This window comes from Phacochoerus africanus, chromosome 2, assembly GCF_016906955.1.
Source record: "Phacochoerus africanus isolate WHEZ1 chromosome 2, ROS_Pafr_v1, whole genome shotgun sequence".
In the NCBI taxonomy this organism is placed as follows: Eukaryota; Metazoa; Chordata; class Mammalia; order Artiodactyla; family Suidae; genus Phacochoerus; species Phacochoerus africanus.
This window is the reverse complement of record NC_062545.1, coordinates 238,418,630-238,441,997: the sequence shown is the minus strand read 5'-3', so window position 1 is coordinate 238,441,997 and position 23,368 is coordinate 238,418,630. Positions and strand designations below refer to the sequence as shown.

At 56.7% G+C, this 23,368-nt stretch overlaps 1 protein-coding gene across 2 annotated transcripts in view; it reads left to right on the top strand.

Moving 5' to 3' along the window:
• Positions 1-22,473, top strand: part of TLN1 (talin 1) — a 34,283-nt gene extending 11,810 nt beyond the window's left edge. The window contains exons 13-58 of one of the 2 annotated variants that reach the window (XM_047767869.1): positions 99-279; positions 415-528; positions 644-752; positions 1,021-1,229; positions 1,392-1,490; positions 2,495-2,662; positions 2,853-3,147; positions 3,598-3,764; positions 4,611-4,739; positions 5,178-5,294; positions 5,396-5,509; positions 5,713-5,847; positions 5,996-6,124; positions 6,556-6,658; positions 6,804-7,012; positions 7,338-7,457; positions 7,659-7,856; positions 8,048-8,187; positions 8,376-8,469; positions 8,575-8,664; positions 8,781-8,903; positions 10,594-10,737; positions 11,212-11,373; positions 11,608-11,748; positions 11,842-12,023; positions 12,213-12,345; positions 12,559-12,660; positions 12,748-12,918; positions 13,014-13,163; positions 13,268-13,369; positions 13,449-13,568; positions 14,297-14,443; positions 14,607-14,773; positions 14,862-15,045; positions 15,136-15,261; positions 15,362-15,478; positions 19,153-19,338; positions 19,472-19,579; positions 19,871-19,873; positions 20,090-20,195; positions 20,380-20,504; positions 20,606-20,731; positions 20,864-20,926; positions 21,037-21,219; positions 21,646-21,774; positions 21,904-22,473. In XM_047767869.1, the coding sequence (XP_047623825.1) occupies positions 99-279; positions 415-528; positions 644-752; positions 1,021-1,229; positions 1,392-1,490; positions 2,495-2,662; positions 2,853-3,147; positions 3,598-3,764; positions 4,611-4,739; positions 5,178-5,294; positions 5,396-5,509; positions 5,713-5,847; positions 5,996-6,124; positions 6,556-6,658; positions 6,804-7,012; positions 7,338-7,457; positions 7,659-7,856; positions 8,048-8,187; positions 8,376-8,469; positions 8,575-8,664; positions 8,781-8,903; positions 10,594-10,737; positions 11,212-11,373; positions 11,608-11,748; positions 11,842-12,023; positions 12,213-12,345; positions 12,559-12,660; positions 12,748-12,918; positions 13,014-13,163; positions 13,268-13,369; positions 13,449-13,568; positions 14,297-14,443; positions 14,607-14,773; positions 14,862-15,045; positions 15,136-15,261; positions 15,362-15,478; positions 19,153-19,338; positions 19,472-19,579; positions 19,871-19,873; positions 20,090-20,195; positions 20,380-20,504; positions 20,606-20,731; positions 20,864-20,926; positions 21,037-21,219; positions 21,646-21,774; positions 21,904-22,029 (6,346 nt within the window). In that variant the 3' untranslated portion in view covers positions 22,030-22,473. The remainder of the gene's footprint in view (positions 1-98; positions 280-414; positions 529-643; positions 753-1,020; positions 1,230-1,391; positions 1,491-2,494; positions 2,663-2,852; positions 3,148-3,597; positions 3,765-4,610; positions 4,740-5,177; positions 5,295-5,395; positions 5,510-5,712; positions 5,848-5,995; positions 6,125-6,555; positions 6,659-6,803; positions 7,013-7,337; positions 7,458-7,658; positions 7,857-8,047; positions 8,188-8,375; positions 8,470-8,574; positions 8,665-8,780; positions 8,904-10,593; positions 10,738-11,211; positions 11,374-11,607; positions 11,749-11,841; positions 12,024-12,212; positions 12,346-12,558; positions 12,661-12,747; positions 12,919-13,013; positions 13,164-13,267; positions 13,370-13,448; positions 13,569-14,296; positions 14,444-14,606; positions 14,774-14,861; positions 15,046-15,135; positions 15,262-15,361; positions 15,479-19,152; positions 19,339-19,471; positions 19,580-19,870; positions 19,874-20,089; positions 20,196-20,379; positions 20,505-20,605; positions 20,732-20,863; positions 20,927-21,036; positions 21,220-21,645; positions 21,775-21,903) is intronic. The other variant, XM_047767870.1, reaches the window with a different exon arrangement.
• Positions 22,474-23,368: the final 895 nt, after the last annotated feature.

The window sequence follows — 23,368 nt, the reverse complement described above, 5'->3', positions numbered from 1 at the left end:
AGTCTCAGGCTGTGATGAGACCTCCTCCCGTGGCTCTGGGTGGGAAGGGGCCGAGAGGGAGGGTCCTCGACGTGCTCCCCGGGCTCTTCCCCCTCCAGGTCGACCGTCCTTCAGCAGCAGTACAACCGGGTGGGGAAGGTGGAACACGGCTCTGTGGCTCTGCCTGCCATCATGCGCTCCGGAGCCTCTGGTCCTGAAAATTTCCAGGTGGGCAGCATGCCACCTGCCCAGCAGCAGATTACCAGTGGCCAGATGCACCGAGGACACATGCCTCCTTTGGTAAGAGGGCCCCACTTGCTCTCGGCTGGGCCTCGTCTTTTCGAGTCCCTCTTTGTATTCCTCGCCTTGGCCTCAGGCTGTCTTGCACCTTCTCTCTCCTCTAAACATCCCCTTATGCCTCTTCTTGTCTGGTAGACGTCGGCCCAGCAGGCGCTCACTGGAACCATCAACTCCAGCATGCAGGCTGTGCAGGCTGCCCAGGCCACCCTGGACGACTTTGACACCCTGCCCCCTCTGGGCCAGGACGCCGTGAGTATGGGCTGGAGGCCAGGCCGCCAGTCCTGAAGCTGGGACTCCAGGGAGCGAGCAGGGTTGGGTTGATTGGAGCAGAGCCCATGCTGAGGCTGGTTTTTCGTTCTCTCAGGCCTCGAAGGCCTGGCGTAAGAACAAGATGGACGAATCGAAGCACGAAATCCACTCCCAGGTAGACGCCATCACAGCCGGCACCGCCTCAGTGGTGAACCTGACAGCGGGTAGGCCGGGTGCCAGGAGCTTGGTGTGCCGTGCGGGAAGGGAGGGCAAGCGTGCGTGAGCATGCACAAGCGTGAGCAAGCGTGACTGTGACTGGCTCAGGTGTGACTGCAGCATGACTCATGGCAGGGACTGTGTGTGCATCTATCTCAGGACGTGTGTGTGTGTGTGTGTGTGTGTGTGTTTGTGACTAAGTGACTGTGCTCCTCCCTGGCCCGTCGCCTCTCCTGCCCTGCCCCTCACCCGTGCTCCTCTTCCCCCACTCCCCAGGGGACCCCGCCGAGACAGACTACACTGCGGTGGGCTGCGCAGTCACCACAATCTCCTCCAACCTGACGGAGATGTCCCGCGGCGTGAAGCTGCTGGCCGCCCTGCTGGAGGATGAAGGTGGCAGTGGCCGGCCCCTGCTGCAGGCAGCGAAGGGCCTGGCGGGGGCAGTGTCGGAACTGCTGCGCACCGCCCAGCCGGCCAGTGCTGAGGTCAGGGCCGGGGTGGACACTAGGGAGAGGCGAGGGTTCGAGCCCAAGGAGAGGAGGGCGGTCCAGGTTGCAGGGTGGAAGTATGAGACTCCTGGGCCTGTAGGACCCGAGGACCTGTGGGTGGGGATCGGGCAGCTTCTGACTGGTGTTCACTCTCCACAGCCCCGTCAGAACCTGCTGCAAGCAGCTGGGAACGTGGGCCAGGCCAGTGGGGAGCTGTTGCAGCAAATTGGGGAAAGTGATACTGACCCCCACTTCCAGGTTGGTGACTTACCCAACCCCCAGAACCCCAGTTTCTAGGAGGTGACCTCTGATCCTGAATCCAGCTGCTCGTCCTCAGCTACGATAAATTGACCCCTCGGAGCCAAGCTGAACCTCTGTCTCCAGGGATGACACTGGGAACCTCCCGTCCCTTTTGGGGGGATAAGAATTCCGAACCCCTAAATCCAAACTTAATCTGTAGGTTCACCCTTGGCCTTTACTGGTGATATTTTATTGGCCGCCTGTCATCTTTCCCTGTCTTGCCCAACTGAGGGCATCTCGGACCCCCTCTTCCAATCCGTTAGACCACATGCCCTGAGGACACTGTTCCTCTCGTACCCCCTTCCCCACCCCCTGCCAGTGTCCTCAGCTGACTTGTCATCCTGGATTTCCCATGCAGATATGTGTACCCAGAGGGGCTGGGGTTCGATCTCCCCCCGATCCCCCCACGGTAATGGCCTCTGGCCTGGACCTTCCCAGCTCTGTCCTCTCTGAGCCGCATACACTCGCTCTGCCCCCTCCCCAGGCCTCCTGGGGGAGTAGACCGTGACGGGAGCTGGGGAGGCACGGCACAGGCAGGACTTGAGAAAGTGGGATCAGGGAGGGTACAGACTTGCTCCCCGGGGTGACTGCTTCTACCCAAGATGGAGACGAAGTGGAGGAAAGACGCTAGGGGCGGGGGGGACCCCAGAGGTCCCTCCTCCATCTGTCCCGTTGAAACAGCACTGCCCGCCTGCCCTCCCCATCGCCGTCCGAGTGTATCCGCCTCATGCATCTCTCCCTTTGGTGTAGGCTCTGTTTCTCTCGGTGTGGGTTTGTTCCTCGGTGGGGGTTCTGTCCTACTCGGTGCTCGAGGCAGGGGCTTGGGGTAGGTTCCGGTTGCTTCTGCACATACGGTGCTGTGATTGGAGTCCATGGGATTAATGAAACCGCTTACGCCTCCAAGGAGGGTCTGTGGAACCCAAGGTGGATCTCAGGCCGTGCTGACCGCTGCTTTCTCACAGGACGTGCTCATGCAACTAGCCAAGGCTGTGGCAAGCGCTGCAGCTGCCCTGGTCCTCAAGGCCAAGAGTGTGGCCCAGCGGACAGAGGACTCGGGGCTTCAGACCCAGGTTATTGCTGCAGCAACACAGTGTGCCCTGTCCACCTCCCAGCTGGTGGCCTGTACCAAGGTGAGCCCCAGAGGTTGCTCCAGCCTGTGCTGAGGGGTGATGCTGCCACACATACGGGAGCCTCTCGTGTTATCGCTTTGGTCCCCGAGGCCTCACTACCCAAACGAATGACTGTTGTGAAGGCCATCAACACCCCACCCTCCCGACTCCTTGCCCTTGCCTACCTCTCTAACGCTCGCTTTGCCCACAGGTGGTGGCACCTACGATCAGCTCCCCTGTCTGCCAAGAACAGCTGGTGGAAGCCGGTCGACTAGTGGCCAAAGCCGTGGAGGGCTGTGTGTCTGCCTCCCAGGCCGCCACAGAGGATGGGCAGCTGTTGCGAGGGGTGGGAGCGGCAGCCACAGCTGTCACCCAGGCCCTGAATGAGCTGCTGCAGCACGTGAGGGCCCACGCCACAGGGGCCGGGCCTGCTGGCCGCTATGACCAGGCCACCGACACCATTCTCACTGTCACTGAGAACATCTTTAGCTCCATGGGAGATGCTGGTAAGAACACTCTGCCCCAGGAGACAGAGAGCCCAGCGAGGTTCCCAGGCCCCTTGGACATTTCCCTTGCAGATCCACCCCCCTCCCCCTGACTCAGCACAGCCGGCTGGGTGTTGAACAGCTGAAACCTCCGGCTGGTTCCCCATATGTAAAACAGGAATATAATCTCCTCTCTGCCTTCCTTGGTGCATTTAAATAACAAACCACAGTGTACACAAAAAGAGAAAGTGGCTTTATTAAGAGTTAGCTGCCCGTACGCCACTCCTTCACCCCCAAAATCCTTCACCAAGAGCCTCATCCTCTCATAACTCCAGGGAAGTCACTTCAAGAACTTTTTTGTCTCTCCTGACTGTTCCTAAGAGCCCACTGGCCTCATCTGCACCACGTCCCTCTCTCTAACACCCTCTCAGTGTCTCTGCTCCCTTCTCTGACTTTGCCTGTGTGTCTCAGGTGAGATGGTGCGACAGGCGCGCATCCTGGCCCAAGCCACCTCTGACCTGGTCAATGCCATCAAGGCTGATGCCGAGGGGGAGAGTGATCTGGAGAATTCCCGCAAGCTATTAAGTGCCGCCAAGATCCTGGCCGACGCCACAGCCAAGATGGTGGAGGCTGCCAAGGTAGAGAGCCTTCTGTGCAGACCCCAGACCGGGGCCCGGAGGGAAGTAGAAAGGTCCCGATGGTCACCCCCATTTACGGGAGAGACCCAGGAAAAGCAGAAGATACAAGACAACACATACGGGAGCACTGAGGGAGTAAATGCACCCTAGGCATCGGGCGGGCAGCGCCAGGCTTCCAGCCAGTGTAACACCCAGAGTCCTCACTGACAGACGGGAAACTGTGCCCTTTTCCTTCTGAGTCCAAGGTCCGCACTTCCTACTTTCCCCTACTTTGCTGCCACCACCTGCCTGCTTCCTGGATTCCTCTGCTTCCTGGGCTCCTGTGAATGCACATGAGCATTAGTCCTGGGGGCTCCGCGCTAGCCGCACAGAGAAGGACAAGGCAGTGGGACACAGGGACACAAGGTTGCAGAGGACCATGAGGAAGAAGCCAAAAGATTCCTGGGCTCTGGGGCTCTTCAGTTTGCAGGAACAACCACGGCCCCTGCTATCGGACCCCTGAGATCCCTGCTCTAAACTGTGTCTTCCTTGTCCCAGAGAGCCCTGCTCATCCCCGTTTGCAGTAGTATTTTGTGGGGAGTGGAGAAGAAATCTGGCCCCTTCCCTAAAGCGGGGAAGCACAAACAGTTCTACCTGAGGAAGGGCTTTCAGCATCACAGATGGAAGCCAGGGTCCCCCCGAGGCTCCCCATCTGCCCACCAGAGGCAGCCCATCTCAACCACCTTTCAGCGGGGATAGTTAGAAATGATTTCAGGAAAATATACTTGAGTTTGGAGGGGTCAGAGAAGAGCTTATTGAGGATCCACAGGGATGCTGGGCGTAACTGTCCCTCCCACCACCTCTCAGGGAGCAGCCGCCCATCCTGACAGTGAGGAGCAGCAGCAGCGCCTTCGCGAAGCAGCTGAAGGTCTCCGCATGGCGACCAACGTGGCTGCACAGAATGCCATCAAGAAGAAGCTGGTGCAGCGCCTGGAGGTGAGGCTGGAAAACAGGCCAGTGTAGGTGCTATAGGAGGAACGAACCTGGGAGGGATGTGTGGAGAAAGGGTTAATATTTCCTTGGGGGAGGGAGTTCCCGTCATGGCGCAGCGGAAATGAATCTGATGAGGAACCATGAGGTTGCAGGTTCAACCCCTGGCCTCACTCAGTGGGTTAAGGATCCGGCATTGCCGTGAGCTGTGGTGTAGGTCGCAGACATGGCTCAGATCTGGCATCGCTGTGGCTCTGACGTAGGCTGGCAGCTGTAGCTCCGATTAGACCCCTAGCTTGGGAATCTCCATGTGCCACGAAGGCAGCCCTAAAAAGCAAAAAAAGAAAAAAAAGAAAATTTCCTTAGGGGATATCGTGGGCAGGGTAAGCCAAGGACCAGGTATGGGAATGTCTGGGCCTTGTCCTCACTATTCTGCCCTTAAAGCATGCAGCCAAGCAGGCTGCAGCCTCGGCTACACAGACCATCGCTGCCGCCCAACATGCAGCCTCCACCCCCAAGACCACAGCTGGCCCCCAGCCACTGCTGGTGCAGAGCTGCAAGGTGAGATGCCAGGAAGCATGTGGGGGCGGGAGGCGGCCTGCGGGGAGGGGGATTTCCCCCCGCCTGTGGGGAAGTGGCTCTCATAACCTTTTCACCAACAGGCTGTGGCAGAGCAGATTCCACTGCTGGTGCAGGGCGTCCGAGGGAGCCAAGCCCAGCCCGACAGTCCCAGTGCTCAGCTCGCCCTCATTGCCGCCAGCCAGAGCTTCCTGCAGGCAAGGCACCCTCCGCTCACCACTCACCAGACCCTTCCCACTCTCTCCTCCAAGAGCTCTGATGTAATCAAGTTAAATCTCAGCCATAGTCTCTCTCCCAATACTGAGCCCAATGCTCACCACATCCTGACCATCATCAGGCCCCTGTACCCAGGCCCAGAGGGCATATGGTGCACTTCAGCTGCCCACCTGTTCCCCAACAGCCAGGTGGGAAGATGGTGGCAGCCGCGAAGGCCTCGGTGCCAACAATTCAGGACCAGGCTTCAGCCATGCAGCTGAGTCAGTGTGCGAAAAACCTCGGCACTGCATTGGCCGAACTCCGTACCGCTGCCCAGAAGGTATGGAAGCTGGCCATCTCTTGGGAAGATGAGGGTGGGGACCCGGAATGATGGAGAATCTGTTCAGATATCCTAAAATGGATAATAGTGTAACCTGAGGCACCAGTGAGACAGCTGTACCTCCTACATCTCAAACCCCACTTTGTAGGCTCAGGAAGCATGTGGGCCTTTGGAGATGGATTCTGCTCTGAGCGTGGTACAGAACCTAGAGAGAGACCTGCAGGAAGTGAAGGCAGCAGCTCGAGATGGCAAGCTTAAACCCTTACCTGGCGAGACGGTGGGTATTCGTAAGAATGTGTTCTTTTTTTTCTTAGGGCTGCACCCGCAGCATGTGGAAGTTACCAGGGGTCAAATCAGAGCTGCAGCTGCTGGCCTACGCCACAGCCACAGCAACTTGGGATCTGAGCCTCGCCCGCGACCTACACCACAGCTCACGGCAATGCTGGATCCTTAACCCACTGAGTGAGGCCAGGGATCGAACCCACAACCTCATGGTTCCTAGCCGGATTCCTTAACCACTGAGCCATGTCAGGAACTCCCATAAGAGCTCATTCTTATTCAAGCCCCGAAGTCTTCTTACCTGTGCCCAAAGCCCCGGAGCTGCCCAGAACTCCATTTAACCTGCCAGCTGTCCCTAAGTAGCTTCTCAAGTTCCCCCTCCCCTGTTCCTCCTGTACCTGAGTCTCCCAGTCTCTCCTTCATCCCTAGATGGAGAAATGTGCCCAGGACCTGGGCAACAGCACCAAAGCAGTCAGCTCCGCCATTGCCCAGCTGCTGGGGGAGGTTGCCCAGGGCAATGAGAATTATGCAGGTATGTGGGCAGGACCCGAAATGAGGCATGCGGTGAGGAGGATGGGGAACCAGAGTGGGATGAGTGGGGGAAACCAGCGCCAGGGCCTGGCAGTGAGGGTGCCTCTTCCCTTCCTTCCTCTCTCCTTGTCTCCCTCCCTCCCCAGGTATTGCTGCTCGGGAAGTGGCAGGTGGGCTGCGGTCACTGGCCCAAGCCGCTAGGGGCGTAGCTGCCCTGACATCAGACCCTGCGGTGCAAGCCATTGTGCTTGACACAGCCAGTGACGTCCTGGACAAGGCCAGCAGTCTCATCGAGGAGGCGAAAAAGGCAGCTGGCCATCCAGGGGACCCCGAGAGCCAGCAGCGGCTTGCCCAGGTCAGGTCCTGGGAGGGGGCCACCTCCTCCCTCTCCCCCAGATCCCATCAGAAGGCCCACCCTGCCTGGGGAGAGTCCGTCCACACCGACAGCTCTTCCCTGGATTCCGCCCTTCCTGCTCTCAGTCTTGGTAGACGTGTCTCAGCTAGACTGGGGCAGGAGCCCAGCTAGACACTGCATTTGGGGAAGTTTGGTCCCCATCACTTCAGCCCGTTCAGCTACAACACCCCTTTTCCGCTTTCACTTTCAGAGGCTCCCATGGGTGGAGGAGGGGATCTCCCACTCGTTTCCATTTTGGCAGCCCCCATCTCCTTTCCCACCTCAGGTGGCTAAAGCTGTGACCCAGGCCCTGAACCGCTGTGTCAGCTGCCTGCCTGGCCAGCGAGATGTGGACAACGCCCTGAGAGCGGTGGGAGACGCCAGCAAGCGACTCCTGAGTGACTCGGTAGGAGGACAGGGCTGTTGGGGAAATGGGATGAAGACATCCAAGCTGCTTCTGCCTCTAGACCTGTCCTTGACCCTGCCTTCCCAGATTTATCCCCTGACATTGCCCCCAGGCCCTGTGCCCACCTCCCAGTGCTCCTGGACCAGACTCTCCGCTGCACCACTTCCCATTCTTGCACTGACTTTCTCTCTGACCCTGCAGCTTCCCCCCAGCACGGGGACTTTTCAAGAAGCTCAGAGCCGGCTGAATGAAGCTGCTGCTGGCCTCAATCAGGCAGCCACAGAACTGGTGCAGGCCTCTCGGGGAACCCCTCAGGACCTGGCTCGAGCCTCAGGTCGCTTTGGACAGGACTTCAGCACCTTCCTGGAAGCCGGTGTGGAGATGGCAAGCCAGGCACCGGTACGAAGAGGCACAGGGTCTGGTTCAAGGGTTAGATGGGAGGCATCTGCGGGACCACTGAGTCCTGACCCGCTCCTGGCTCCCTCCCCTCCCCAGACTCTAGCAGTGCTTGAGTGTCTGGGACAGAAGATCCCTTTTAGAGACAGATAGGAAGGGACGGGACAATGTGTTGACCTTCTCGCCTCCAACAGAGCCAGGAGGACCGTGCCCAGGTCGTGTCCAACTTGAAGGGCATCTCCATGTCTTCGAGCAAACTTCTCCTGGCTGCCAAGGCCCTGTCTACAGACCCTGCTGCCCCCAACCTCAAGAGTCAGCTGGCTGCCGCTGCCCGGTGAGTAAGAGCTGGGAAACCCAGCCCTAGAATGTTGAAGAGACTGGGGGGGCGGGGGACATTTTATGAAAAGTCCCTGGCTTAGGGGTGCTTACAGACAAAAGAGAAATAGCTAGAGACGTCCCTCATGTACAAGACACAGAAATGATGACCTGTGCACCCATCCATTCCGCTTTCTGTTCCTCCAGGGCTGTGACCGACAGCATCAACCAGCTCATCACTATGTGTACCCAGCAGGCGCCAGGCCAGAAAGAGTGTGACAATGCCCTGCGGGAACTGGAGGTGGGCCCTGGAGGCCCAGATGGGGTTGCGGTTGAGGAAAGTGTTCTGGGTTTGGGGGTGACAGGGTGTCTTGGATCTCACCTCTCCCTCCCTCCCCCTCCACAGACGGTCCGGGAACTCCTAGAAAACCCAGTCCAGCCCATCAATGACATGTCCTACTTTGGCTGCCTGGACAGTGTCATGGAAAACTCAAAGGTAAGCCCAGCCAGGAACCCAGGAGAGCAGATGACAGGAAGATGGAACTCACCAGGGGGGCTGCTCTGCCCCTCGGAGGACAGGATCTGACTCTCCTGATACCCTCTGTCCCTCAGGTACTGGGTGAGGCCATGACTGGCATCTCCCAAAATGCCAAGAACGGAAACCTGCCGGAGTTTGGAGAGGCCATCGCCACAGCCTCCAAGGCCCTCTGTGGCTTCACCGAGGCTGCTGCACAGGTTATTCTCCTGGGAGGGGCCCCCCGGAATGCTCCTGCCTTCCCTGCCCCTCCTCCACACACACACACACACCCCAAAGTTCCGCTTGCTGCCTTCCCTGCCCCTCCTCCCCACACACACACACGCCAAAGTTCCGCTTGCAAAGCCCACTCTGGGGTAACCAGGGTTCTTCTCTGCTCCTGAAGGAGAGAGATCTGTCAGCAGTCATAGAACACCATCAGTTCGGACCGCCATCAGCCCTGAGCCCCAGAGCTTTGGTTATGATCACACACTCCCACCACTGGGCCTTCTCCAGCCCTGGCCTCCTTAGTGTGTGCTGATGCGCATATGGAAATCACTTCATGTAATTAATACTTGGTACCGGAGACCAAATTCCCAATTAGTTGAGTCACCACTTAATTTTGCCTTTTTCTACACTATGGTATGAAATAATCTATTAGTGCTGAGAGTATTTTGTATTGATATATGAATTTTTTTTTTTGTCTTTTTAGGGCTGTACCCACGGCATAGGGAGGTTTCCAGGCTAGGGGTGGAATCGGAGCTGTAGCCGCCGGCCTACACCACAGCCACAGCAACACTGGATCTGAGCCACGTCTGCGACCTACACCACAGCTCAGGGCAATGCTGGATCCTTAACCCACTGAGCGAGGCCAGGGGTCGAACCCACAACCTCATGGTTCCTAGTTGGATTTGTTTCTGCTGCGCCACGACGGGAACTCCCTTAATATATGAATTCCTAAACTGGCTTGAGAGTTCATCAGCTAGACTGTTTCCCTGAGAGCCTGTCATCCTGCTCTTCCAACCTCCCCTGCCTCCCTCTGCCCTGGGCTGTTGGGTGGGCCTCCTTATTTGGTTTGACTTATTTCTGGAAAAGCATGAAGAGGAAAAAGCAAAGCTACCATGTGTTGGGTGAAGTAAGAATCAAACCTTTAATCATCATCCAGTCAAGAATTATTTTGGCGACTCTTATACCCATCCCTCCCCTCCTTCCAAATCTCTGAACCTTGGAGTTACGGTAAATGTTAATTAGCCTAACACTCTCCGTGGTTTGAGAACTGTCTCTAAAAGAGACTTGGGCGGGGGGGAGGGGCTTTCGAACTTTTTTCCCTGCCCCTTGCAGTAAGCAGTATTTTTCACCTTAAGACTCAGCATACATACACATGCACACCTAAATAGAATTTTGATAAAAACCTTACTATGTGGCTTTCCTTTTTAAAAAACAAAAAAAAAACTGGAGTTCCCTTCATGTCTCAGTGGTTCCGACTAGGAACCATGAGGTTGTGGGTTCGATCCCTGGCCTTGCTCTGTGGGTTAAGGATCCGGTGTTACCGTGAGCTGTAGTGTAGGTTGCAGACGTGGCTTGGATCCTGCATTGCTGTGGCTCTGGAGTAGGCTGGCAACTACACCTCTGACTGAACCCCTAGCCTGGGAACCTCCATATGCCGTGGGAGCAGCCCTGGAAAAGGCAAAAAGACAAAAAAAAAAAACAAAACTTTTTTAATCTTCTGAAATGTTACCATATTTAACAAAGCAGGAGAGGTTTTTTTCTTTTTTGAAGTGCGAATATAGCTTGTTGCTATACCTCCACTCACATAGAACCCTGGCCACTAAACTTGTCCCCACTGTCGCTGTTCAAGTCCCACCTGAGGACTATGCCTTATTCCTCACCCCACCTCTTCTCTCTCCCCAGGCTGCCTATCTGGTTGGTGTCTCTGACCCCAACAGCCAAGCTGGACAGCAAGGGCTGGTGGAGCCCACGCAGTTTGCCCGCGCAAACCAGGCAATTCAGATGGCCTGTCAGAGTTTGGGGGAGCCTGGCTGCACCCAGGCCCAGGTAACCCAAGGGGACAGGTACTGTGGGCAAGTCTGGGAAAGGCTGCTGAGCTAGGACGGCCCAGCCCCTTGGGGGGTCGCGGGTTGCTGCAGGACACGTGGGGAAGGAGAGGGCAGAGCCCCACCTCTGACTTTCCACATGCAGCTTCTCTGGCTAATTGTCTCCTCATGTTTCTCACTGTCACTTCGGTTCCTGCCGGGTTCGGCCCTTCCCTGTGGACATCTGAGCTCACTCTCCTCCCGAGCCTGTTAGGATTTCTCCATTAGCGTGTCAGCTTTTCGTCTTCCTTCCCCCACACCCTGTTCATCCATACGTCTTCTGCCTTCCAGATCTTGACTTTTCTGGTGACTCTGTTTTTCCTAATTAGACTCCGAAGGTATTGCTCTCCATCCCCCAAGCTAAAGGGGCCCCTCCCTGGGGTGGGCACTTCCCTCCCGCCCTCATCATGGCTCTTCCCCATTTCTGTCTCCTCAGGTGCTCTCTGCAGCCACCATTGTGGCCAAACACACCTCCGCGCTGTGTAACAGCTGCCGCCTGGCTTCTGCTCGTACCGCCAATCCTACTGCCAAGCGCCAATTCGTACAATCGGCCAAGGAGGTGGCCAACAGCACAGCCAATCTTGTCAAGACCATCAAGGTTCCGTGTTTGAATTCTCAGCCTGTCCCTGACCTGGCCAGGCTTCCCTCCCTGGACCCGATGTCATTCCCTGAGGCCTTTTGCCAAACCCACCCGCCTGACCCAAGACCTTTCCTGCCCACGCTGGTCATCACCAGCCTCTCCCCACACTCGTTAAGACCTGGAGGGAGACCCGGGCTTCACCGCCTCTGCCTACCGTCTGTCCTGAGGGCCCCCCTGTCACTCCCACTGCAGGCACTAGACGGGGCCTTCACAGAGGAGAACCGTGCCCAGTGCCGAGCAGCAACGGCCCCTCTGCTGGAGGCTGTGGACAATCTCAGCGCCTTTGCATCCAACCCTGAGTTCTCCAGCGTTCCTGCGCAGATCAGCCCTGAGGTGAGGCGGTGTGAAGGGAGAACTGATGGCCCGGCAGCCACCTCATCTCCCCAGAGGTCTGGAGACTGAGTGCCCTGCCTCCACTCTCCCCAGGGCCGGGCTGCCATGGAGCCCATTGTGATCTCTGCCAAGACAATGTTGGAGAGTGCCGGGGGCCTGATCCAGACAGCCCGGGCCCTGGCAGTCAATCCTCGGGACCCGCCACGCTGGTCAGTGCTGGCTGGCCACTCCCGCACTGTCTCTGACTCCATCAAGAAGCTCATTACAAGCATGAGGTATGGGGGGCTCAGCAGAGAACCATTGTGACTGGGGGACATAGGTTGTGGCAGAAGGGAGGGGTGGGCAATGAGATGGGATATTGCTGGAGGCCACCTGCTGTCCAGGATTTGGGGGACACGGGGAGAGGGAGGCCAGCCTCATGCTTAAGCATGTTCCTGGTGTTGGAGCCTGTGATGTGTCTGCAGGGACAAGGCTCCAGGGCAGCTGGAGTGTGAGACGGCCATTGCAGCTCTGAACAGCTGTCTACGAGACCTGGACCAGGCTTCCCTTGCTGCAGTCAGCCAGCAGCTTGCTCCCCGTGAGGGGATCTCTCAGGAGGTGAGAGGGAAGGGGTCCTGTGAAGCTTGTATCTAGCAGGAGGACCGGCAGATGTGAGGAAGATGGGGGATCTGGGTGGGGGTTTCCTAGAGACATCGAGGGAATGAAACACGCCCAGCGGGTTAGCTGGGTGTGGAGGGAAGAGTGGGGTCTGGTGAGCCCAGAGGGTCCTTTTGCAGGTCACAGTCGGGCTAAAGTTCACTTCCTCCCCAGGCCTTGCACACCCAGATGCTCACTGCAGTGCAGGAGATCTCCCATCTTATTGAGCCGCTGGCCAGTGCCGCACGGGCTGAAGCCTCCCAGCTAGGACACAAGGTACCTGCAGAGACGCGTGGCAGGTGTGGAGTTGGGTGAGCAAGGGTGCCTGGCGCGGCTGACCCCCAGTCCAACCCCTTGCCCCAGGTGTCCCAGATGGCCCAGTACTTTGAGCCACTCACCCTGGCTGCAGTGGGTGCTGCCTCCAAGACCCTGAGCCACCCACAGCAGATGGCGCTCCTGGACCAGACTAAAACCTTGGCTGAGTCGGCCCTGCAGTTGCTGTACACAGCCAAGGAAGCTGGCGGTAACCCCAAGGTACGGAGGGCTGGGTTGAGGGGCTGCTACTAGCAAGAAGTCAAAGAAGCAGGCACACCCGGGCCCCCAACTCACTCACTCACCCTGCCCCACAGCAAGCAGCTCACACCCAGGAAGCCCTGGAGGAGGCCGTGCAGATGATGACAGAGGCCGTGGAGGACCTGACAACCACCCTCAATGAGGCAGCCAGTGCCGCTGGTGTTGTCGGCGGCATGGTGGACTCCATCACCCAGGCCATCAACCAGGTTAGAGTCTTGGGGTGCCTGTGGACACAGCCTGGGGACCAGGGCCCCTGTGCCCAGTGGCAGAGACCCACAGTCTTTCCCCTTCCTCCGTTCTCCCCCTCCAGCTAGATGAAGGACCGATGGGTGAACCAGAGGGCTCCTTCGTGGATTACCAGACAACCATGGTGCGGACAGCCAAGGCCATTGCTGTCACTGTTCAGGAGATGGTGAGTGCGGGAGAGGAGGAGAGGACGCACCTTGGAGAGGTGCGTTTAGACAGAATTTCACTTCTTCCATTTTCACCAGGTAACCAAGTCAAACACCAGCCCTGAGGAGCTGGGGCCTCTTGCGAACCAGCTGACCAGTGACTATGGCCGTCTGGCGTCAGAGGCCAAGCCTGCAGCTGTGGCTGCTGAAAATGAAGAGGTAACTTGGAGGCACTTCAGACCTTCCCTCTGCCCCCCACAGAAAATCCCAGCAGAGTGTCCCATGCCAGCCTCCGGGAGGGTGCCACCCTCACCCCCTTCCGGTCTTTCAAAGAAAGGGGAGCGCATCCTCGGGGCCACTCCACAGAACAGGGATCAGGGCCCTGTGTAGGGATGGGATCAAAGCCTTCAGTCACCAGCATGAAGAAGACAGCCCTGGGTCTGGAGATTTCCCTGTCTGCCACTCTTTCCTCTGCTGACCCTCCTCTGGGCCTTCTCTGCTGTGTTGCAAGCCTGTGTTCCCTTCCTAGTTCTTCCATGTTGCAAAGCCCTGAAGCTCTTCCTTCCCTAAGCTCCTGGCTTTCCAAGAAAGCAAGTAATTGGATCTTAGCATGACACATCTAATCCTCAGCCCCAAACCCCTCCACAACCGCACGCAGGCCAAATTGTAAGCCACGGCCTCTGATGCAAACACCCAGCCTGAAGTGCTGCTCCCCTCCTCCTCACTGAGCTTAACACGGGCCTCACAGCTGGTGCCCACAGGCTATTATTTTCCACGTGTGGGAGGCAGCCTCCTGACGGGACAAGGCTGTGCTGGGCACTTTTTCTCATGACCCCTTTTGTTTGCGATGCCTGTTTGTTTTAGCTTCTTAGTGACGCCTCCAAGCGCAGTGGAGGTACCCGAGTGCCTCTCGTAAAAATCCATCTCTCTTCTCCATCTGCTCACAGATAGGTGCCCACATCAAGCACCGGGTACAGGAGCTGGGGCACGGATGTGCTGCTCTGGTCACCAAGGCAGGCGCCCTCCAGTGCAGCCCCAGTGACGCCTACACGAAGAAGGAGCTCATAGAGTGTGCCCGGAGAGTCTCTGAGAAGGTGGCCTTGCTCATCCCCTCGGACTGGGGCTCCCAAACCCTGCCACCTTCCCCACCCTCCTCCGACCTTCCCAGCCCTCTCCGTGGCATCTCTCAGGCACCCCCATCACCTATCCCTTTCACGGGGCCCCTACCACCATCACCAAACCCCTCTTCTCGCCCAGGTCTCCCACGTGCTGGCTGCGCTCCAGGCCGGGAATCGTGGCACCCAGGCCTGCATCACGGCAGCCAGTGCCGTGTCCGGCATCATTGCCGACCTGGACACCACCATCATGTTTGCCACCGCCGGCACGCTCAACCGCGAGGGGGCGGAGACATTCGCTGACCACCGGTGAGGCGGGGACAGGGCCTTGTGGAGGCGGGGCCGGGGGGCGGGGACGGTGCCTGAGCAGCGCTGACTGGGCTGGGCGCTCCCTCAGGGAGGGCATCTTGAAGACGGCCAAGGTGCTGGTGGAGGACACCAAGGTCCTGGTGCAGAACGCAGCTGGGAGCCAGGAGAAGTTGGCCCAAGCTGCCCAGTCCTCCGTGGCCACCATCACCCGCCTCGCTGATGTGGTCAAGCTGGGCGCAGCCAGCCTGGGAGCCGAGGACCCTGAGACCCAGGTAGCCACCTGACATCCCCAGGGGTGGCCAGGACCACTTCCTGCTCCCCATTTTCTTCCCATAGACAGGAGTCTCTGCTCTCCCACACAGGTAGTGCTGATCAATGCCGTGAAAGACGTGGCCAAGGCCCTGGGAGACCTCATCAGCGCAACAAAGGCTGCAGCTGGCAAAGTCGGGGATGACCCTGCCGTCTGGCAGCTCAAGAACTCTGCCAAGGTCAGAGGGGATGAGAACACCTTCAGGAGGGGGAATGGATCACTGTGCTTCCTCCTGATCCTTAAGACGATCTCTCTCCCACCTCCTCTGACGTCCCCAGGTGATGGTGACCAATGTGACATCCCTGCTCAAGACCGTGAAAGCTGTGGAGGATGAGGCCACCAAAGGCACACGGGCCCTGGAGGCAACCACAGAGCACATACGGCAGGAGCTGGCGGTGAGTGCAAGTTGAGGCATTGGGGACTCGGGTCTGAGAGCAGGTCGTGCTAGGTCGTGAACCGCGCCGCACACCCACTCACAAAGGTGTCAACCCACAAGTTCCTGCTCGCTGCCCAGCAGGAGCCACGCTTGTGTCTTCCCCTCCTCCAGCTGCTTGCTCCCTAGCATTCAACACCCACCTTCTTCATCCTTCCGCATTCTCTGGTCTTGGCGGCCTCTTAGTTGCCACATGCAGTTGCCACATGCAGAGGCCACCTCTTGGCCTTCATCATCTTCAAACATTTCCAAAGCAACTGACTCACTGAGCAAACCGCTCCTTTTTTTTTTTTTTTTGTCTTTTTGCTGCTTCTTGGGCTGCTCCCACGGCATATGGAGGTTCCCAGGCTAGGGGTCCCATCGGAGCTGTAGCCACCGGCCTACGCCACAGTCACAGCAACGTGGGATCTGAGCCACATCTGTGACCTACACCACAGCTCACGGCAACGCCGGATCCTTAACCCACTGAGCGAGGCCAGGGATCCAACCCACAACCTCATGGTTCCTAATCACATTCGTCAACCACTGCGCCACTACGGGAACTCCAACAAGCCACTCTTTGAAAGCCTCTCTTACTCTGGCCCTCTTGACACTGGCTCTTCTCTTGTCTCTCACATCTCTTCTGCAGTTGTCATTGAATCCCCTTCGACCTAGTAAACGTAGAGGCCTAGAGCCCTTCCCAGAATTGCACAAACCGCCTTCGCACTCTGCCCTCTTCTTTGGCAAGTGTAACCACTCTCACTGCTGTCCGCTAACAAGCTGACTTCCAGTTCTGAGTTTCGTTATTTCTGAATGGCGTCAGCACGGGGCTGCAGTGCCTCCCAGCCAGCTGTCCTTCCTTCCTGATGTGCTCCGTCCCCCTGACCGTGGGGACCGCCTCCGGGTCCTGAAGCTCCCCCTCAGTCATCCTTGACTTCATGCCTTACTCGCCATATGCAGGCCATCGCCAGGTCTGGCCGGCCACCCTCCTCCATTCTCGCTTCCTTTTCTCTCTCCTCTCTGGGCCCAGTGTCAACACTGTCCCTCACTTTGACTGCTGTGCCCGCTTTCTACCTGGTCTCCCCACCTTCAGTGTCTGTCACTTTCATCTTTCCTACTCATCTAACTTCTAAATTCATTCTTCCAACCTAGTGCTTGCTTCAGCAGCACATATACTAAAAAATTAGCATGATCCATTTTCCTTTTTTCTTTTTTTTTGTCTTTTTGCCATTTTCTTGGGCTGCTGCTGCAGCATATGGAGATCCCCAGGCTAGGGGTTGAATCGGAGCTGTAGCCGCCGGCCTCCGCCAGAGCCACAGCAACGCAGGATCCGAGCTGCATCTGCGACCTACACCACAGCTCACGGCAACGCCGGATCGTTAACCCACTGAGCAAGGGCAGGGATCGAACCCGACTCATAGTTCCTAGTCAGATTCGTTAACCACTGAGCCACAACGGGAACTCCACATGAGTCATTTTTCTGACCTTGTGTTTCTACCTCTCCTTGGAGATGTCTAAATTGAAACTTGTAACTTTCTGTCTCCCAAACCTGATCCTTCCCTCGCCTTTCCGAATCTCAGTAAATGGCACCTTTTAGTAACTCAGTTCCTCAAGGCAGAAACCCAGCTTTAACCTCTTTCTCTCGCTGCCCACATCTGAGCCCATCTGCAGTCCTTTTAGTGCTCCCTCCAAATAGCTGTCATTTTCCCCTTTCCCCACCTCTGCTGCTGCCTTGTCCAAACCATCATCAGCTCTTAGCTGTGTTTATGTGATAGCATCGCTCTGCTCTCCTGCTTCCCCGACTCACCCCCTCTAATCCATGCTCTCCACACAGTAGCCAGAATCATCTTTTAAATATGTAGATTAGATTATGTCACTTCAGTGCTTATAACCCTTTGGTGACTGTCCTGCCCCTGGGGTAAAATCCACGCTCCTTACCATTGTCTTCCCAGCCCCAAGGCCCTGCTGACCTTCCCAGTCTGTCCTCAGGCTGCTCCCCACATCTCCCTGCCCCAGGCCCGCTGCCCTCGGGGCTCCCACCCACCACAGGCCCCTGCTCTTGCTGTCTTCCAGCTTTTTTTTTTCTTTTCAGGGCCGCGCCTGCAGCATATGGAGGTTCCCAGGCTAGGGGTCGAATCAGAGCCACAGCTGCTGGCCTATGCCAGAGCCACAACAACATGGGATCCGAGCCTCGTCTGTGACCTACACTACAGCTCACGGCAACACCAGATCCTTAACCAACAGCAAGGCCAGGGATCGAACCTGCGTCCTCATGGTTCCTAGTTAGGTTTGTTAACCTCTGAGCCATGAAGGAAACTCCGTCTTCCAGCTTTTTGAACTGGCTCCTTCTAATTACTGAGGCTTCAGCTTAAAAGGCCCCCTCTTCACAGAGGCCTTCCCTGACCACCTTTCTGAAAAAGGACTTTGTTTTCATGTTTCCTCACAGCACCCTCTTTTTTTCCTCCACAGTCTAGTTTTTCTGCATGTTTACCTACTTGTCATCTGTATCCAAAACCAGAACATAAGCGCCACGAGAACAAGGACTCTGTCTACCTTATTCCCCACTGCGCCCTAGCACCTCACACAGAATCTGCCAACTCACTTATCTTCAGTGGTTTGTTGCATGAACACATACATCAAAATACTTTTATGATTTTTACATGTTACGTAAAAGTATAAGGTCCTTGTTCTGAGAGTCGAGGTCTCGAGAATCTTTTCCTCAGAGCACTATATTCTAGGGCATTCCTTGATGCTCCCCATTTGGCATCCTAGTTTTTCATGCTCTACCATATACTTAAAATGGTCTCCCACAGAGTTCCCACTGTGGTGCAGTGGGATTGGCTGCATCCTGTGAGCTCTGGGTCATAGGTTCAATCCCCACCCCAGCACGGTGGGTTAAGGATCTGGCGTTGCCACAGGTGTGGCTTAGGTCGAGACTATGGCTCGGATCTGACCCCTGGCCTGGGAGCTCCATATGCCATGGGGCAGCCAAAAATTTTAAAAATTAAAAAAAATAGGCGTTCCCGTCATGGCACAGTGGAAACGAATCCGCTTGGGTTGGATCCCTGGCCTTGCTCAGTGAGTTAAGGATCTGGCATTATCCTGAGCTGTGGTGTAAGTTGCAGACACAGCTCAGATCTGGTGTTGCTGTGGCTCTGGCATAGGCTGGCAGCTACAGCTCTGATTAGACCCCTAGCCTGGGAACCTCCATATGCCGCAAGAAGTGGCCCTAGAAAAGGCAAAAAGACCAAAAAAAAAAAAAAAGATGAGAATTACCATATCTACTTTGCAAAGCAATCATGATGATTGAAATAGATCCATGCAGTTCCCTGGTGGCTCAACAGGTTAAGTATCTGGCATTGTCACTGCTGAGGCCAGGGCTACTGCTGTGATGTGGGTTTGATCCCTGGCCCAGGAACTTCTGCATGTCAGTGGTACAGCCAAAAAAACCCAAAAAAACAAAAACAAAACAAAAGAAGTGATGACCAGCTGCCTTCTATTATATTAGCTGTGAATGCGTGAAAGTCTCTGAGCACTTGACCTATGACAAATACTTGTTAACTGAACACGTGGATGAATGAACCAGATCGTACGAGTGCTACCTTATCGTACAGCCTCACTCACTGTGGAAGTTTTCTTCTTGTTCCACCCCAACAGGTCTTCTGTTCCCCAGAGCCACCTGCCAAGACCTCTACCCCAGAAGATTTTATCCGCATGACCAAGGGTATCACCATGGCAACAGCCAAGGCTGTTGCTGCCGGGAACTCTTGTCGCCAGGAAGATGTCATTGCCACAGCCAATCTAAGTCGTCGTGCTATTGCAGATATGCTTCGGGCTTGCAAGGTAGAAATGCTGGTGGTGAGGCAGAAGCTTGAGGCAGCTTTAGGGCGGAACATGGTAGGGGAGAAAATGCAGGGTCTTGGGGGACTGGGAACTCTTTGCAATCCTAAAGCTCACATATTACTCTGTGGTGTAGGAAGCAGCCTTCCACCCAGATGTGGCCCCTGATGTGCGGCTTCGAGCCCTGCACTATGGCCGGGAGTGTGCCAACGGCTACCTGGAACTACTGGACCACGTGCTGCTGGTAAGGCGGGAGCTGTCTACTCCTCACGCCAGCCTCCCTGAATACGCAGTCCTCTTCCCACTTAGACCCTGTTCTCCAATTTCTTGTTCAAATCTCCTCCCCACCCCACCATCTATTCCCCAAATCTGTTCTTGTTTCCAAGTCTCCCTTTCACTGGGGCCCCGATCATTTTAGGGTCTTTGGTTCTCCCACTCAACTCTTCCTTTTCTTATCTCCTCTCTTTCCCACCTGACCTCCCCCTCGTCATCTCTTCTTTCTTCTCCTTTCATCATTCTCCTTGCTCCTTGTCAGCCGGTGAGTGACACACAGCCCCGCTGTCTTCACCACGTGTGCAGTGTGATGCCCGGAGTGCACCTCGACAGGCTGTGTGGTGTTTGAGGCTGTAGTGTGGAGTGGTCTAGGGCTGGGGTCGTCGGGGGGGGGGGGGGGGGCGTGGTCTGCCTTGTTTTCACAGGTCAGAGTAGAAGCTAAGATCTGATGCTCTCTGCTCCCTGCCCTCATCCTCCCCAGACCCTGCAGAAGCCAAGCCCAGAACTGAAACAGCAACTGACGGGGCACTCAAAGCGTGTGGCTGGTTCAGTCACTGAGCTCATCCAGGCTGCTGAGGCCATGAAGGGTAGGGTGACCAGGGGCAGGGAGGGGAGGGACCCCTTGTCCCAGGGAGATGTCTACTTCCTGCTTGTCTGCTCGGAGCCATTCTCTGCCCCACAGGTGCCAGGGCCCTGGTGATAGTAACCATGCTGTCCAGTGACCTCCCTGCTCTGCCTCAGCCCCTGCCTTCCCCCCCTTCATCCCACCAGGAACAGAATGGGTGGACCCAGAGGATCCCACAGTCATTGCTGAGAACGAGCTCCTGGGAGCTGCTGCTGCCATTGAGGCTGCAGCCAAAAAGCTGGAGCAGCTGAAGCCCCGGGCCAAACCCAAGGTCAGTCCTGCTCCCTCCCTCTTCCCTACCTTCAGAATGTCTCCACCTTCAGCCCCTCTTACTTTGCATCTCCCTCGGCAACCTTTGTCTCTTCCCTGCAGGAGGCAGATGAGTCCTTGAACTTTGAGGAGCAAATATTGGAAGCTGCCAAGTCTATTGCAGCAGCCACCAGTGCCCTGGTGAAGGCTGCATCAGCTGCCCAGAGGGAACTGGTGGCCCAAGGGAAGGTAGGGACTCAAGATACCCACAAGAATGAGGATAGCAGCAGCTTTGCGGTCTACGCCCGCGTTATAGCCGGTGTAGGCTCTTAGTACCTGCCAAGAGCACAGGTCTAAGCAGGCTCCCTCCTTCCTCCACAGGTGGGCGCCATTCCAGCCAATGCACTGGATGATGGGCAATGGTCCCAGGGCCTCATTTCTGCTGTGAGTGTATAATTCCCCCTAGATCCCTCTGAGCTTAAGAGACTTGAGAAGGCTGGAGAGGGGATGGACCAGGCCAGGAGGCGTATTTTAATCTAATCTCCCTGCTTTAGGCCCGGATGGTGGCTGCAGCCACCAACAATCTGTGTGAAGCAGCCAACGCAGCTGTACAAGGCCATGCCAGCCAGGAGAAGCTCATCTCATCAGCCAAGCAGGTCGCTGCCTCCACAGCCCAGCTCCTCGTGGCCTGCAAGGTCAAGGCTGACCAGGACTCTGAGGCAATGAAACGGCTTCAGGTGAGGAACCTGGACCCATCCCATTGTACCTTAAGCTGTGCTGCTTTATCTTTTTTTTTTTTTTTTTGGTCTTTTCTAGGGCCGTACTCACAGCATATGGAGGTTCCCAGGCTAGTGGTCCAATTGGAGCTGTTGCTCCTGGCCTATGCCGGAGCCATAGCAACTTGGGATCCAAGCCACATCTGCGACCTACACCACAGTTCATGGCAACGCCGGATCCTTAACCCACTGAGCAAGGCCAGGGATCGAACCCGCAACCTCACAGTTCCTAGTGGGATTCGTTAACCACTGCGCCACAATGGGAACTCCGAGCTGTGCTGCTTTAAAACTGTCACCCCAAGACATGCTTTCTGTGAGGGACTTGAGGGGCTCTCTCAGCTGGGCCCCTACCTGAGTTCCCAACCTCGTGCTGCCTCCTCTACCCAGGCTGCTGGCAACGCGGTGAAGCGAGCCTCGGATAACCTGGTGAAGGCGGCACAGAAGGCTGCAGCCTTTGAAGAACCAGAGAATGAGACGGTGGTGGTGAAGGAGAAGATGGTTGGGGGCATCGCCCAGGTAAGCCCTGCCCCAGACACTCTGAGGGACGCTGTCAGCAGGGCAGTCCCGAGGTCTGCACCAGTCCCAACTACCTGAAACCCTAACGCGTGTACTCACTGAACCGAGTCCCTGATCTCCACCCCTCAGATCATTGCCGCCCAGGAAGAGATGCTTCGGAAGGAACGAGAGCTGGAAGAGGCACGGAAGAAGCTGGCGCAGATCCGGCAGCAACAGTACAAATTCCTTCCTTCAGAGCTTCGAGATGAGCACTAGGGCCGTCGCTTCTACTTAATGTGGACCCAGCCCAGAGACTGTGCCTGCCACTACCAAAGCCTTCTGGGCTGTCGGGCCCAGCCTGCCCAACCCCAGCACTCCCCAAAGTGCCTGCCAAACCCCGGGCCTGGCCCTGCCCAGTCCCGCTGCACATCCCCTGTCCCTTCCCGACTCCAAGTGCCTTCATGCCCTAGGGCCCCTAAGTGCCTGCCCCTCCCCAGAGTATTAACGCTCCAAGAGTATTATTAACGCTGCTGTACCTCAGTCTGAACCTGCCAGGGCCCCAGCCCGCTCCACCCTGCCAGCAGCTTCCAGCCAGTGCCCACAGCCTCCGATCTACTCATTCCTTTTTATACTATTACCCCCACCCCCAGCTACCTGTGGGGGCCATGGAGGTGTCAGCCCCACACAAGTCATGCTCCAATAAAGGTGATTCTGCCTACAGCCTCTGCCGGGCTTCCTGAGGGGAAGGCAGAGTCTCCTCTCTGCCCGTCCCCCACCCCCACCCCCACCCCCCGCCGCCACCCCAGGGCACTGGGGAAGAGAATGGGAGTGAGTTCCGTCACCCAGCTTGTTCTGGCTCAGAAATAGAGGTGGGCAGACTAGCGATTTGTCCCGATGCCCCTTCCTCCTACTTGCTCCCAGATCCCTAAAGTCATCCTCGTCAGGAAGTTGTCCCTGAGGAGTCATACTCCTGTCATCCCCTATCTCACTGGCCAGCGCCTACGCCTCACCAAGCGTCATTCTTCTGTTGCCAGAACACCAGCTGCCACTGCTCTTTGTGGCTACCGGAGACCCTCTGTTCTTCATCACTGATCAGAGTATGCAAACAAATCCAGTCCCTGGCCAAATCCGAATTTTCAAAAGCAGCTTTGCTGAACATAATAAGCCTACAGGATACAAGTGTCTGAGCCTAAGAGAACTGTGGCCACAGAGTTGGCCAAGGCAGTGCACAAGCAAAAAATCCAAACTGAGGCTGCCTCAAGTTCAACTGTTGGCCGGGTTGAGCACTTCTAGGTCCTCCAGACCTTGTTGCTACTCCTGCCTAGAACAGCAAAAAAGAAGAAAAGGAACTGAAAAAGCCTGACCCAGGCAAGAGGCCGCATAGGCCGGGCCAGAGCTCCCCTAGTGGCCAGGCAGGTGCGGGCAGCGCTGTTCCAGCTAGCCTGCTAACCCGGGCGGGGGCCCTGAATGGAGGGAGTTGGTCAGGGAGCTGGGTGCTGTGTGTGCTTCCACTTCCTCCCACATTTACCCACGCTGCCATGGACTGACTACCTGGGGGTCCTCTCAGATATGCACTATTTTCATGCATGATTCTTTAACCTGCCCTGTTGCCCAG